Source organism: Telopea speciosissima, chromosome 10, assembly GCF_018873765.1.
Source record: "Telopea speciosissima isolate NSW1024214 ecotype Mountain lineage chromosome 10, Tspe_v1, whole genome shotgun sequence".
Lineage (NCBI taxonomy): Eukaryota > Viridiplantae > Streptophyta > Magnoliopsida > Proteales > Proteaceae > Telopea > Telopea speciosissima.
In genome coordinates, this window is record NC_057925.1 from 5,497,899 (window position 1) to 5,512,500 (window position 14,602).

The 14,602-nt window shown below is 39.2% G+C and overlaps 2 protein-coding genes and 2 non-coding genes across 4 annotated transcripts; 3 read left to right on the forward strand and 1 right to left on the reverse strand.

The window, feature by feature from the left end:
* Positions 1–363: 363 nt before the first annotated feature.
* LOC122641507 (protein gamma response 1) lies at positions 364–4,451 on the forward strand. The gene is made up of 3 exons (XM_043834763.1): positions 364–409; positions 1,217–3,435; positions 3,609–4,451. Exons 2-3 carry the CDS (start codon positions 1,236–1,238, stop codon positions 4,310–4,312), a joined length of 2,904 nt encoding a protein of 967 aa, XP_043690698.1. The 5' UTR covers positions 364–409; positions 1,217–1,235; the 3' UTR covers positions 4,313–4,451.
* Positions 4,452–6,834: 2,383 nt separating this feature from the next.
* LOC122641930 (exo-poly-alpha-D-galacturonosidase) lies at positions 6,835–9,719 on the reverse strand. The gene is made up of 3 exons (XM_043835270.1): positions 9,088–9,719; positions 7,468–7,799; positions 6,835–7,388 (listed from the first exon to the last, which is right to left on the reverse strand). Exons 1-3 carry the CDS (start codon positions 9,678–9,680, stop codon positions 6,901–6,903), a joined length of 1,413 nt encoding a protein of 470 aa, XP_043691205.1. The 5' UTR covers positions 9,681–9,719; the 3' UTR covers positions 6,835–6,900.
* Positions 9,720–14,432: 4,713 nt separating this feature from the next.
* On the forward strand, positions 14,433–14,504 carry TRNAH-GUG. Its single transcript has one exon. It is a non-coding gene; the product is annotated as a tRNA-His (tRNA).
* Positions 14,505–14,510: 6 nt separating this feature from the next.
* On the forward strand, positions 14,511–14,602 carry TRNAY-GUA. Its single transcript is given in 2 exon segments — positions 14,511–14,547; positions 14,567–14,602. It is a non-coding gene; the product is annotated as a tRNA-Tyr (tRNA).

The window sequence follows — 14,602 nt, forward strand, 5'->3', positions numbered from 1 at the left end:
CAGTTCGCATGGAAGGACGGAAATTGCATCCTCCGGAGATCACAGCACATTTTTCCGGAGCAGGAAGCGTCCCGCGCAAAGTTGAGCGGGAAAAGGAAGTAATTATATATATTTTTTTAAAGAAAAACAATTTTGGATTTAAAAGTCTTTGAGACCAGCATAGCGTCTCTGACAAGCTCTAGAGGGGAAATGAGTAAGGGATTGCGCCGATCGAGTATCTCTTCTTGTTAGGTAAATTTGATCTCTCAGAACTTACTTCCCGTTCAAATTTATCAAATCTGGTTGTCTGTTGTCACCATTCCTCAGTTCCTCTGAAGTCTAAAACATGTTTTTTTGGGGGCTTTGTAGTGTTTTGGATCTACATTTATCTTCTTTTACATGCGCTTGCAACACCATTAAAGTTTTCCAGGTGAGTGTGTTATTTAATGCCATTTCAATCACTGTCACAGTTTCACTATTTTGGTTTCAAATATTGCTTATTGGTTCATTTTGACCAGAAATCTAAAATGTTGCAAGAACAAGGTCTTTTATATTTTGGTTGTGTTTGATTCCATGTTTTCCTCTTTTTTTGGGGGGGGAGGGGGGGGGGGGAGGGGGGAGTGTCATAGGTGATGGTGGTGGTGTAAACATTTGGATGAATTTCAAGATAATAAGAAAACTAGGATCCATAATTTCCCCTTCTCACGTTCCAACTGTTTATGTTTTAATTCTCCATTTAGACAATGTTTGGATGTCAAGAAAAGAAAAAACATTCAAAAACATTTGAATTTGAGGAGAGAGATAGAGACCTATAGATCAATCATTACATTATCATTATTTTTGTCTCATTATGTTTTTTTTTTTTTCCTTTTCTTGGCATCCAAATGAAAGTTATTCACTCATTTGTAATACATAATCAGTTCGCTGTTCCTTTGCTTGAGATGTCAGCATTTGGTTAGGGTCGCATCCTTGTTTGTCCAACCACTGCTTGAAATGTGAACAACAACCAGAAACAATTTGATGATGCATTATATCTGTGACTGTCATGTGTTGGACTCCAGCTTAGACATATCGAACAAGAAAGCAAGATTGTTACCTTTGAAAATATCAGTAATTTATCTCACTAAATAGAGAAAGAGACAGAAATCTAATTAGTTGAGAAGGTGGTTGTGAATCAGAGGAAGTTGTAATGTGCAGTTTGGGTAATACTATTTTTTTTTTTTTTTGGTTTCTGCAGTTGTCCTTTTGTTTTGTAGATGGGAGAGTACTCGCAGATGCCCCCTCATCTAGCACTTTCTGCTGATAAAGATGATGGCAAGTACCTTTCCGGTCTTAGTACTGTAATGGTTGCCACAATTCAGGAAGTGAAAGACAGAATGTCTCAGATTGAACACATCTTCTGCGGTGAGCTGTTCCCAAAATTTCAATTGAACTCTAAAAACTTGGAGGAAAGCTTTGCAGAGGCCAAAAGAACAGAAGATGAATGGAGAAAGAAGGAAAAGTCTCTGTTATTTATAATTGAAGAGCTTCAGTTTGAAAAGAAACACATCATTGAACAAAACCAGCGATTGGTTGCCTCTTTCAAACTGAAATTAGTGAATAACAATGAGCTGGTAGAGGAAGGACCAACAAATGAAAAACAGCTTCCAGACAAAATTGAAAGTTTAGGGGTGAATGAAGAGGTTGATAAGTTCCATGAGCATATCAGACAGGGGATTGAGGAACTGACCTGGATAAAGAGCTGTGGAGAAAAAGCCTCTCAGATGGTGAATAGTGAGGAGATTTTGAATGAGCATCAAATGGATATGCTTCTTTCCACAATGAGAAGTGTAAAGGAGAAAGTTTTTGAGCTCCAGTACAAGCTTGAGTATAAGAATCGAGAAATGGCTGAAGGAAGGGAAAAACAGGCAAATTTACTCAAGATGCTTGAATCAAGCTATAATGTGGAATTGGTGAAAGACCGGCTTTTGCAGGAGCTTTTGAGTAACAAGGAAATGCTTCTGTCCAAAATAGAAAGCCTGGAGAAGAATATTTCTACGCTCCAATATGAGATTCACCAGCAGACTAAGGAAGTGGCTAATGGAGAAGGCTTGCAAAAAAAACTACGCAGGAAGCTTGAATCAGAAGACTTTGTGATACAGAAGATCAATCAGCAGTTGGAAGAGCATGCAGTAAATAAGATACGGCTCCTGTCTACAATAAAATCTCTGGAGAAGGATGTGGATGACCTCCAACATCAGCTTACACAGAAGAGTCTTCAAGTGGCCCAGTTAACTCAATCAAGAGAGAAACTACTAAAGAATGTTCAATCAAATGTTTTTCGTCTCCAATATGAGGTCAAGCTTGGCACTGAAGAAATGTCTGAAGGAAAGAAATTGGAAGAGAAGCTACTTGGAGTCATTGAATCAAAATCATCTCAGATAGTGGATCTTAAGGCCAAACTGGAAAACATGAAAGAGAATGCCAATGACCTCAAAGAGGAACTGCAAAAAAAGACTTGGGAAGCAGATGAGAGAAGAAATGAGCATGAGAAAGATAAGAAAATGTTTCTGGAAAAAACAAAAAGTCTAGAGGAGAATCCTGTTCATCTCCTGTACGAACTCAAGTGGAAAAAAGAAGAAATATCTGAGAGCAAGAAATTGCACGAAAAATTACGAGGAATGGTTGAATCAAAAGCCTCCCAGATAGAGGATCTTTTGGTCAAACTGGACAGTGCAAAGGAAAACGCCAATGAGCTCAAAGTGGAGCTTAGGAAAAAGACTGGGGAAGTAGATGAGAGAAGGAATGAGCATGAGAAGGACAAGGAAATGCTTCTGGAAAAAACAAAAAGTCTAGAGGAGAAAGTTGGTCATCTCCAGTATGAGCTCAAGTGCAAAACTGAAGAAATGGCCGAGAAAAGGAAAGTGCATGAAAAACTACTAGGCATGGTTGAATCAAAAGCCTCTCAGATAGTGAACCTTCTGGCCAAACTAGAAAGTGTAGAGAAGAATGCCAATAAGCGCAAAGACATCAGAGAAATAACTGAAGAAATAGCTGCGGGAAGTAAATTGCCAGAGAAATTAGTCCAGCAATCTGAATTGGAAACATCAGACATATTACAGAATGAGTATTTGTGGAGCAAGCATGAAAAAGAGAAGAAACTACTTCAAGAAAGAGTTGAAAGTTTAGAGTCTACTGTTGATGAGCTTCAAAATGAGCTCAAGCAGAAGACAGAAGAAGTGGCCGAGGGAAAGAAACTGCAAGAAGAATTACTCCAGAAGGTTGAATCAACTGTCTCTCAGATAATGAAGGAGAAGTGGAAAAATAGAGAAATGATTGCTTCCTACAAAAGTTTGAAATCACAATACAACTTCCTCTGCAGCAAGTTTGGTCTAACTGCAGAAAATACACTCCACAACCGGATGGAAGAGGAAAGTAATTCATCAAGGCTTCATCATACTCATGGAGTCTCACAAGGCAAGATTTCTATAGCTAATGTTTTTGTTCTCATTAATCTGTGAAAATGAATCACAGTTTATGAAGCATTTGTTTTATAGATCGGGCCTCTCTTTAGAATATTTACATCTACTTGTATACAAGTTTTGCATCTCGTAGTTGTTAATATTGTCTTTTGTTTCCCTGTTTTGTAGAAAATGAAAATAAAGATCCAGATACTCCTGTCTCCACTTCCAATGCGAACAAACAAAAGAATGAGATCAATCCCCAGGAAAAATTGGAAAATGATGGAAGGTCTGGTTTAAATCACTGCTCAAGTTCCCGCTCACCTGCTTGCAGGTCCTCTAGTGCATCTACATGTCCCACCTATGTGCAACCCAAATTACTTTCTGGGATAAAGCGACCATTTTCTAATTGGAGAGACACTAGGTCTGCAGGGAGGAGGGATTTGCATCATGATTTTCTTTGTACTCCCATGGAGAATATTAAAGCGAACTTAAACACAGCTGCGAAGGGAGAGATCCCTGATTTTCCACTCCCAGCTCCGGAAGGCATTGATCCTGAGAGCTCAGATGATGAAACACAAGATATACATGTTGATCCTTCACCAAAAAAACATCAACTATCAACTAGAAGGCCTGAGGTAAAAAATTTTAAGTATGTGGAACCAGTGAGAAAGAGAGCGGAAAGAGAGAAACTGAAAGGTATTGAATGCAAGCAGTGCAAGAAATTCTATGATGCTGTTCTACCTGATGGTGAAGGTTTGGGCACAGATAATATTAGCACTCGCAATTTCCGTTGTGAGCATCATGATGGTGTTTCAAGGCATCGGTATAAGTACATTCCACCTATGACTCCTGAAGGATTTTGGAATATTGGATTTGATTCTGACATTTGATTCCTTTTAGAGTGATGTTAATTGGATTAAACTAGGTTTAATTCTTGAGATCTTGTTCATTTCAGACAATGATAATAGAATACTTGAAAAGTGATGTTAATATAATATACTCCAAAAGTTTGTTATCATTTTACAGGGTAAGTGGATCTTGCCCATGTTTGTGGTATGTTAACAAACTCCTAATGTCCGGCGTTATCGTTATCAAATCCATCTTGATCTCTGTATCTTGTCGAAATAACAGGAGCATTTTGGCAATTTTTTTATGTTACATGGACCTTTAGATGTGTTTGGTACCATCTTCAATGCATACAATAACCTATTCTATCAAATATCTTGTGAGAAACATCTCCTAGCCAGTGTTTTTCTTTCATGGGTATACATGAACTTCAATTGAAATGGTGGAAGTACTTCCAAACTACCACTGAAGTTTTGGAACTTTTTTTTTTGGGAGTTTATTGTCGCAGCTAAAGTTGATCAAAGTTTGATGAAGTTTTTGTTAGAAAAACAATGTAGCAGAATGGCGATTTTGCAGAAGAAAACCACAATATATAGCGATAGTCCGAATCCACTATTTTTGTGAAGAAAATACAAATCCTCTCACACATCTCTCAAAAAGATAACCACAATATATAGAAAACCTTCACCCATGAAAGTACAAAACTGCCCCCAGAATCCATCCGGTCTGATTCGAGATATGAACCAACATAGGGCGAAATACATATCAAATCAAAGATCTCAATGAGCGAAACAGCCTGTTGAAGTATCAACAGTATTTTTTGGATTAGAACTGAGATCAGGGTTCACCAATAACAGTTCCACCCAAGTTTTGTAACTTGAGGAAGTTTGGTATAACTCAGGCTGGTTGTAAAGTAAGTTGAACTCTGATTTTGACGAGCTTTTGGAACCGTGGTCACGAGTGAGCTATTATGGGTTTGCATGGTTTTGTTTTGGAACCATGGTCATAAGTGGCAGAGCTCTTCAATCACCCTACTGTGTTCAAGAAAGCAAGAGAAGCCATAGAGGAAAGGAGAAAACAATTTGAGCTCAGATGTGCTGCTGCAGGTTGCGGGATGTGTTTTCAAACCGTACTGTGATAAGACACCAGTTGATTTTTCAGTTGACTGCAGCAAAGATGTCCTGCAACAAGTTGCAACAATGGAACAGAAGATGCAGTTGAGAAAAGGAGAAAACCATGTGAGTTAATATTAACCCTAATTATCATACATTTATATTGCATCTTGATAATCTATTCGATGCATGGGATGCATCAATCTGATTGGTTATCCGGGGGAGGGGGTGTGAGGGCAAGAGGGACCTGACATGAAGGTGGACAAGTGGGCCATAGCAATTCGATATGACTTGGTTGTATTGGTCTAGGAGCGGCTTAAAGTGATGACCATTGGCAAAGCTGGAGTCACTGGCTGTCTGGCTATCTATTGATTGAGCTGGGAAAGCCAACATTGACAAGGAGGGAAGGAGATGAGCCAGAGTGTGAAGAGTTAATTGAAGAACTCCTTTCAAAATCTATGACCTGAAAGTAGGGATGGGTTGCTCTCATTCATAACTTAGTTTTTAAAACATGAATAGAAACATGCAAACTGCAATGTTCTTTCCTTCTCTCAAGACTCTAAAACATGAATAGAAACATGCAAACTGCAATGTTCTTTCCTTCTCTCAAGACTCTTTATTGTTATTTTCATTTTGAAGGATCTTTAATGACCAAAAGTGAGACCAGCTTAGTCAATTGCAGGTTATTAGGAGTACGTTGAGACTAATCTCTGCCTTGTGATTTGAAAATAAGAATCCCTGTTTTAGGTGCTACCTTAGCATAGTTAATCTGGGAGCAAGAAACCACTTGGTATGTTTAGACGTAAAGGTCATGATATTAATCAAGTAAACAGAAATTGGAATAGGCTGACTTCCACTGACAGTTTTGGACCAAGCATGGATGGAAGCTTGGAGAGACCAATGCAACAAATAGGTTGTTGGAGTGCTATTCTTCAGAGACCTAACCTGGTGTGTGGATATGCAGGAACAGCAACTGAAACAGTACTACATGGAATCCTTGCAGGGATCAAACAAGCTCTCTCTCACCGTATGTAAAGAATACAAATCGTTACAGATTCCCTTCAACTAGTGCCACTACTGCACCAATCTGATTTCTGTGACTGGCCATGGATCTTATTTTCATTGTTTTTTTGATACTTTTCACTTTTAATAAAAACCTCTTCTGGACTGTAATAATATGCATATTAGTAGAGAGGATGCCAGTTTAGCCCATTACCTAGCTTGTGAGGCTAACAGAGAGAACCTCTGGCAGTATGGATTTCAATGCTGTTAAGAACTCCAATGTACTTCGAATGACCTCAAAAAGTTGTCTCGTTTGCAAATGGTTTGGGCCAATCTTGCTGATCAATATATCATTTACACACGCATAATGTGGGCATTGCCCTTTTTTATTTTTGAAAAATTCTCCCCCTCCCCCCTTTGTTCCCAGGTGGGCTGAACCATGACAACAATGTAGAATCAGTGCCCGATTATCTTCATAAAGAATAACATTTCTGATGAGCTTGTGAAGAACATTCTCTCTACTGCTCGTAGAGACCAGAGTGGAAATTGAGCAAAGATATATCATTAACAGTTGAAGGCCTGAAGTCAAAAGGGTTATTCCATCGCCTTGTGTGACCGTCGAACCATCTCATGCTCATATTTTCTATCTCTAATCCTTTAATGTGCTCCATAATAATCCCAGCTATGCTATGATTCACAAGTCCTCGGCATCCTGGCCTGTAATCTATCAATCCACCTGGGAACGGTGTCCATCTTCTATAGGTAAGGTTCACATTAATGAATTTCAGGTTGCTAAGAAGCCCACCTTTGCAGCCAGACAAGAAGACCCCATTTTCTGAAACGGCCGATATGTTAACAAAAAGCAGATCAGAGATGGAACCAGCTTTGGAGTTCAAGTCTCGTGGGCAACTTGTCACATAGATAGGCTCTGCTCTCCCCCACCATGAAGGATCATAGTATCTTGTACTGATCTTAATATTTGAAAAGGTAATGCCACTCACATTTCCTGTGCATAAAAGGGAGATTATTAATGGTATGAAAATGAACTTGTTAAGGGATTTGAAGATAAACAAAAAGTCTGTTACCTCCATCACGTATCTGGAATCCAAGCCCTCTGTGAGAATCAGTAATAGTGATGTTGTCAAACAACATACTTTCAAAATTGAACCAACTTGCACTGCCAAGCTTGATTGCACAAGATTTTGTTCTAATCCAACTGTCTGTAACAGTCAAATTAACAAGGGGGCCTGTGGATGTCTTAGGGCATATTGCATCATCCCCTGTATTGATGTTGCATCTTGTGATGAAAGTGTTATTTGAATCCTCTATATCTATTCCATCATTGTTTGGGATGTTGAAGTCCCCATAAATTGAAATATCATGAATTGATGTGTTTTGGCACCTAACAATGTGCAGGCTGCAATAGCAGGAGCACAATAGCATGTGAAGAGAACACTAAAGGTAGCTACATTAGTATAAATAATTTTGTATATTCATGATATTAAGACTGAGCATCAATAGCCATTATAGAAGAGTACCCAAAATTTAAACCCCCCACCCCCACCCCAAAAAAAAAGAAGGCATTATTAAAGATTCTGGATAATTTGGGTTTATGGCCATAGCTATAGTTGCTATGAACCTTAAGTCTATACATCTTGAGATTAGGGGCATCAAAATGCTGGCCCACTGGGAGGTTAGGCCGGTTAAATCCTGACATTGGACCGACTGGTAAGTAAACAGACCAGTACCATGCTTAGTCCGATTATGGGCTGGTCAGGACTCAGGAATGGTGTGTGGTTTTAGGCTGATAGGCGGCTGAAACCCAGATAAGCAATAATAAGTTAGGTCATTGAACTCGGATTCCGGATTGAGATCAACTATGGATCAGGCTGAATCTGTCCGGGATTGATTGGTTCAAGAATTGGCCGGAATAGACCATAATTATCCTAACCCTAAATTCTGTACATGGATCACGGCTGATTCGAATTAGGATTGATCACGGCCTATATGAATCAGGATTGGCCACAGCTAATTCTGATCTGAATAGGTGGATCTGGCCTATCCAATTCTGATTTTTTACAATTTGGATGCTCTACTGCCGAGCTGCTTGGCAGGACTGTGCTGCGACACGACGAGGCGTGTAATGACCGCCTTACCCCTGCCCGAGCACCTTGCCCGAGTGGGGGTAAGGCTGTCATTATGCGTCTCACCGTGTCTGGGCAGCACGGTCACAGCTCGATAGTAGAGGATCTAGATTAGATTTTTTAATATTAGATAATATCAATTTGGCTCGTCTCCAGGAGCCCATTGCCCAGGTAGCATCCAACGGTGCTAGGCTGCTGGGTGCATTGAGATGCATGCTGGACACACACATCCCTGGACACCCAGCAGCCCAGCGCCATGGGATGCTTCCCTAGGTGTGGGGTCCTTGGAGAGGAGCCGGATGCAGATAACCTGGCCCAGTTCCCTAGTGTTTGTAATATAGGGGTGTAATGACCACCTTACCCCTGGGGCCCTGCCCGGGTGGAATCCATCGCACTTGACCGCCCCCAGTCTTGGAGCGATAAAGATCCGGGGAACTGGGCCAGCCGGAGAACTGGAGGAGATAATTTTCCCTAATATGAGGCTATGAGTCTTGCTTTGCCAGGTTATCTGCTACGTGGCAGATCTAAATCAGATATAGGCACTAGGCAGTGGGTACTTACCACCAATAAGCGGGATCCGTCAATCTGACGTCCCAAACGTTAACATTCCGGCAATCAAGGAAACCCACGAGTCTCGGCCGGCACTCATCCCCGTAACAATCACCCGTTCTGTTCCAGCTAACCATCACGTTCTTCCGAGGATCCAACCGCTCCACGAACTTCAATCCCTGACCGTCGATCACTCCTCCTCCGGTGATCCCTACGTCTATCGCGTTCTCCGCCAACACAACGTACCATCTCCTCGACTCCTTCGGATAGTCCTCCAATCTCGTCCCTCCCAATATCCTCGCTCCCTTCTCGATCTCCAACACTACCCTCGATCTCAGGTAAATCGTCGCCGTCAGGTAGTCTCCGGCGGGAAATGTCACCCGTCCACCACCAGCAGCGGAGCAGTCATCGATCGCCGCTTGTATGTGTTGCGTGTCATAGTTCTTACCGTCGCCGGCGGCGCCGTAATCGATGACGGAGAACGAGGTATTTGATCGAGGGAGCTGAATGGTTGTACTTGTTGACGTGAATGATTGTGATTGGATGATCGAGAATACTAAAGAGAAGAGGAAAGTCGCTAACGGCGAGAGTCGAAGAGGGGCCATTCTTGTTCGTTTCGTTCAAGTGTTGCTTTTGTTTGCTATGGATTGGATTACATATGATATGATCGAATATTTGCTGCAAGCCAATAATTCCACCAATGAGAATGGTGGAGTGATTTGGTTGACGTAGAGTTGTGGAGTGATTTGGTTGACGTAAGGGTATCAATTTTGAATCGAAACTGATTATTAATCGATTTGATTTAGTTTTTAAAAATTTGGGTCATTGTTCTCTATGGGCGAGAGTGGCCCCTGTGCACATGCGGAGCCAATGAGCACGCGTGTATTGACATTATGATGGTAAGATTTTCATTTTTCATGGGGATGGGTGATCATTTCATCCCTCTGTGTCTAGGCGTGAGCGATACACTCCTCACAGAGAACTTTCTTCCAAAATTTTTTATATCTAATAGTTGATTCCATTAGATTTTGAATTAAGAAATTATTGGTTCTGACCTGAGTAAAACCATTAAACCGTTAAACCATTGAAACATATGAAACCAATTGACTTTAAAGTGTAAACCATGAAAATAATTTTAGGGGGTACTGTTCTCTGTGCTGTAGCGCAGGCTGCGCCCAGGCACATAAGGTGAGTGCAATGACCATTCCTGCCCCCTGAATGGCAGGCCCATGTGCTTGGGCGCAACCTACGACCTTGAGAACATTCTCCCATAATTTAAATTATTTCTATGCCAAACAATTAGGGCCTAGAAACCTAATCGTGCATCAAGCTTAATAAATGATATCTTTAGTGGTTTACATTATTATTTTTTGGATTGGATTTAGGGTTTACATCTATTCAAACACGGGTTCTTAAATGGGTCCAGAATTATGGATTATTTTTTGGACAAGGCCGGGCCTGGTCTATGGCTGAATCGTTTACGAACTATTTCTGACTACCAAATGAAAACTAAAACTAATAATAATAACCATATTAACAACGTTAGGCTCCGTTTGTTTACAAGGGAGATTAAAGGGAAGGGAAAAGAAGTAAAATTTTCAAACTAAAAAATGAAACTTCGTAATTATTGACTCACATGATTATTTTTCTAACTAATCATTCTATATTTGATAGTAAAATTCACTTTAATTTGCATCTACATCCCTTGGATTTGAAAAAAGTAAAATAGAAATTAAGGGTGATATTCTCTGTGCCGCAGCGTAGGCTACGCCCAGACAGAGGGGATGGGTATTTCTGCCATTCAGGGGACAGGGCGGTCATTTCCCCCACCCCCATATGTATGGGCGCAGGCTGCGCCCCCAGCACAGAGAACATTTGGCCTAGAAATAACAACAGCTGCCTAGCACAGTTGGTAAGTTGTGGTGCACTTCATGCCCATGCTCACCAGGCGGTCTCGAGTTCGAGTCTCCTGGTTGTTACCTACCCCCTCCCCAGTTCCCCTCCCCCTAAGAAAAATATATTAAAAAAAAAACATTTGGCCTAGGAATTATATCTAAAAAACATTATTACTAAATATGATAAGAAATTATATAGTTTATACAATCATTTGGATAATGGTTACCATGCTTTTCTTTTTAGGTTAAAATTTTTTCACTTTCCTTCGTTTTAACTTTTCTTGCAACCAAACGGAGCCTAGATGAAAAAGATTTGGGTGGAAAGTGATGGAAAAATTTTTGTGATTATAGTTTTGGGAAAAAGATTGCTACACTGCCCCGGTACATATTCGTTTTATACCATTCTCACATAATAAATAGTGGGACTCGTATTCTAACCATGTGAGCCCAATGTGGACCTCATATGAATGATATTATTTTCTAACCCCTCATTAGTGCATTGTCCAGATTCTTTTTTTTACGATGCATTTGTAGGAAACCCTCTCTAGTTAGTTTAATAGCTAAAATGACCTTAAGTAAAATAGGATGGTAAAACACGATTCCAAAAGCCAATACTAATTAATTGGAATAAGGTTTGCTTAAATTGAACTAACAATGAATTTTTGAGGTTTTTTTTAAAGAAAATAAATAGTTGTCCCACTCACAAACTCAAAGCAAATGTATCAAAACAAGCAAAAATGTACCTTAAGTTTTCATGAGAGAGAGAGAGAAAGAGAGAGAGAGACAGAGATGGCTTATTTATTTTGGTAAGAGAAATGAATTATTTTTTTCTTTTTTTTTTTTAATGAAAAGAAAAAAATATATATTAATAAGATGACAAATTTGTACATAGTTAACACATAAAAGGAACCTTTGATGTTTGGGCCTTATGGGCCCAAAAACGGAGCAAAGTTAAAAAAAAGTCAGTTTGAATAAGCCGGTATTTTGCTTCTTGAGATTTGTCCAAAATCTACAAAAAATAGAGCCCAAAAATGGTGCAAAGTTAACAAAAAGTCTTTTGGAATAAGCCAGTATTTTGCTTCTTCAGATTTGTCCAAAATCTACAAAAAATAGGTTAGAACTTCCCAACGCCAAGGGGAGAGAGAGAGAGAGAGAGTCTTGCCCTTGTCAAATCTATGTGACTCTTGACTAGGTTTTTCAAAATTTTGACTCGACTCAGATTCAACCAAATCAAAACCTAGTTTTCCAACTATGGTCATGCTTGTTAAAGGGTTGTCGAATATGAGTGGGCCAATCAGATTATCTTGTCAGTTCTTTTTTGCATTTCAGATCAAAGAGAAAGGGATGGTTAATTAGGACCTCATAGGAATGCACATTGTCTTTAACTTTTTTTATTTTTTTTGGCCCTAGTAAAGCACATTATCTTTAACTCAACAATAGTTACAAAAGTCTATTACTGATTGTTTACACCCTAAAATGATTGAATGGCCAATAATGATAGACTGATTGAGTTCAAGCTGCAAAAAGATTGGTCATCAAGTTAGGTTCCCCAAAAATAGAGTTAGAGGGGCCAGGAGGGTTGTAATTGCGAAGTACCCCGTACTGACACTACCACTGGAGTGGGAACTAATCGAGGGGTACATGGGATTAAGCAGTTTTGTAACCGCCAAGGAAGGGCAGTTGAGGAACTCCCAATAGAGACATCACCCTCACAAATATAAATATCAGAATCCAAGAAGTGAGAGGGATCTCTCGATCAACCAAAAACATGTTATTTTATTTATCTTTAATTTTTTTTTAGCGCAATTTTTATTTTCCTTAGTGTAATTTTCTCTCAGAACATCACGGACATTCTATCTATCAAGTTCTCTTTTGATTCTCTATCAATAGTATGCTCTTTGAATGTACTTGCGTTGAATCAATAGAAATCCTTGGTTTTTCTTTCAAGCCAATCATTTGGTCTTGTAATTGTTCTTTTCTTTGCACATTGCACTTTGGCCTTTATAATCTAAAGTCCTTGAAGCAATCGAGGCAAGAGGGCCACATCGATAGAAGTCAAAAGGATAATTTCCATCAAACATTGAGTCTTGCAGACTTTGGTACGCCCGCACTCTCTATTACACATTATTTGTTACGATTGACCAAGCAAATGGTAGACCGATTATTTGAATGATCGAAAAAAAGAGCCAAACACTGATCAACAATAGTTATTTAAAATACATATCAAATGTCGTGTTTTTTTACCCAAAAAAAGAGTATCGTGCTTCTCTATCTTTTTTCAAATTAGCCTCAAATGTATACCATAAAAAATGTCCCAATTTGCCATTTTTTTAGTGAAAAGTGGCAATTAAAAAAAGGAATATTATTATTCTTATTTCTAAAAAGTTACTTTAATATTATATATTAAATATTAATAAGACATAAATTGGCTCCAAAATTTATGTGTATATTGTTGTTTTTGTATTTCAATAAATGTTTAAAATCCGTATCGTTTGTTTTCATTTTTGGGCCATTTCAAAATGTTTGATTGTTATGTTTTAATTTTGAGCCGTTTTTTAACATGATGTATGGAACATTTTTTTTTTTTGTGTGTGTGTGCATTTTAGTCCGAAAGATTGGACCTAGGCTGCTGATTGATTGTAAGGAAGATCTTACAATGCCAAGATACATCGTGTAAAGGGTGGGGATCCTTTAGTTATTGATTACGGCTGAAGACCCGCAAGAAGTTAAGTATATGTTACTTGTTAGGATCAACGTTTTAAAAAACTGTTCACTCTGAAACAATATTTTGGAATAGAAACGTTGACATATAGACCTAAGGGTCTGTATGTTAACCTTCTAAAAAATAGTTTCTGGTGTTTTTTCTGTTTCTGAGGGCAAAAAATGGAACAGATTCTGAATGTGTCACCCGGTCTGTTTTTGTGTGTTTTTTTTTTTTAAATGAATCAATTAAAAGAAATGATTCTAGCATGGTTTTGAGAAACACCAAAAAGAAACTCTGAAAAAACAAAAACACAAGCTCAAAGCAAAAATGTACATGATACAAACTCGATATTCATGAATCACCACCACCACCAACTCTACTGCCACCGCTACCACCACCATCATTGCGACACCTGTATCATCAGTCATCACCACTAACTCCACCACTGCTGCCACCCCCACTATACTACCACCGTCACCACCTCCACCTCAACCTTCACTGCTACCATCAACCCCACAAAATAGAAGAAATTCTATACATACATATTTTTTTTTTCTAGTGACAGAAACAAAATATTATTTTTTTAGTTTTACCATATAACATTTGTTGATATAGAATTACTCAAAAATCACAAAAACACAAAAAATTGTTTCTGACTCATGAACAATATTTTAGAACAGAAACATTGCCAAATAGACCCTAAACTCAAAACTTTAACTAGATTTACCTAAAGAATAGCATATTATCATCACCAAGTTGTGGCTGTAGTTTAGTGGTAAGAATTCCACGTTGTGGCCGTGGAGACCTGGGCTCGAATCCCAGCAGCCACATTCTTTCCGACCTTAGCTCAGTTGGCAGAGCGGAGGACTGTAGTGGGAGAATCCTGTGAGACATCCTTAGGTCGCTGGTTCGAATCCGGCAGGTCGGA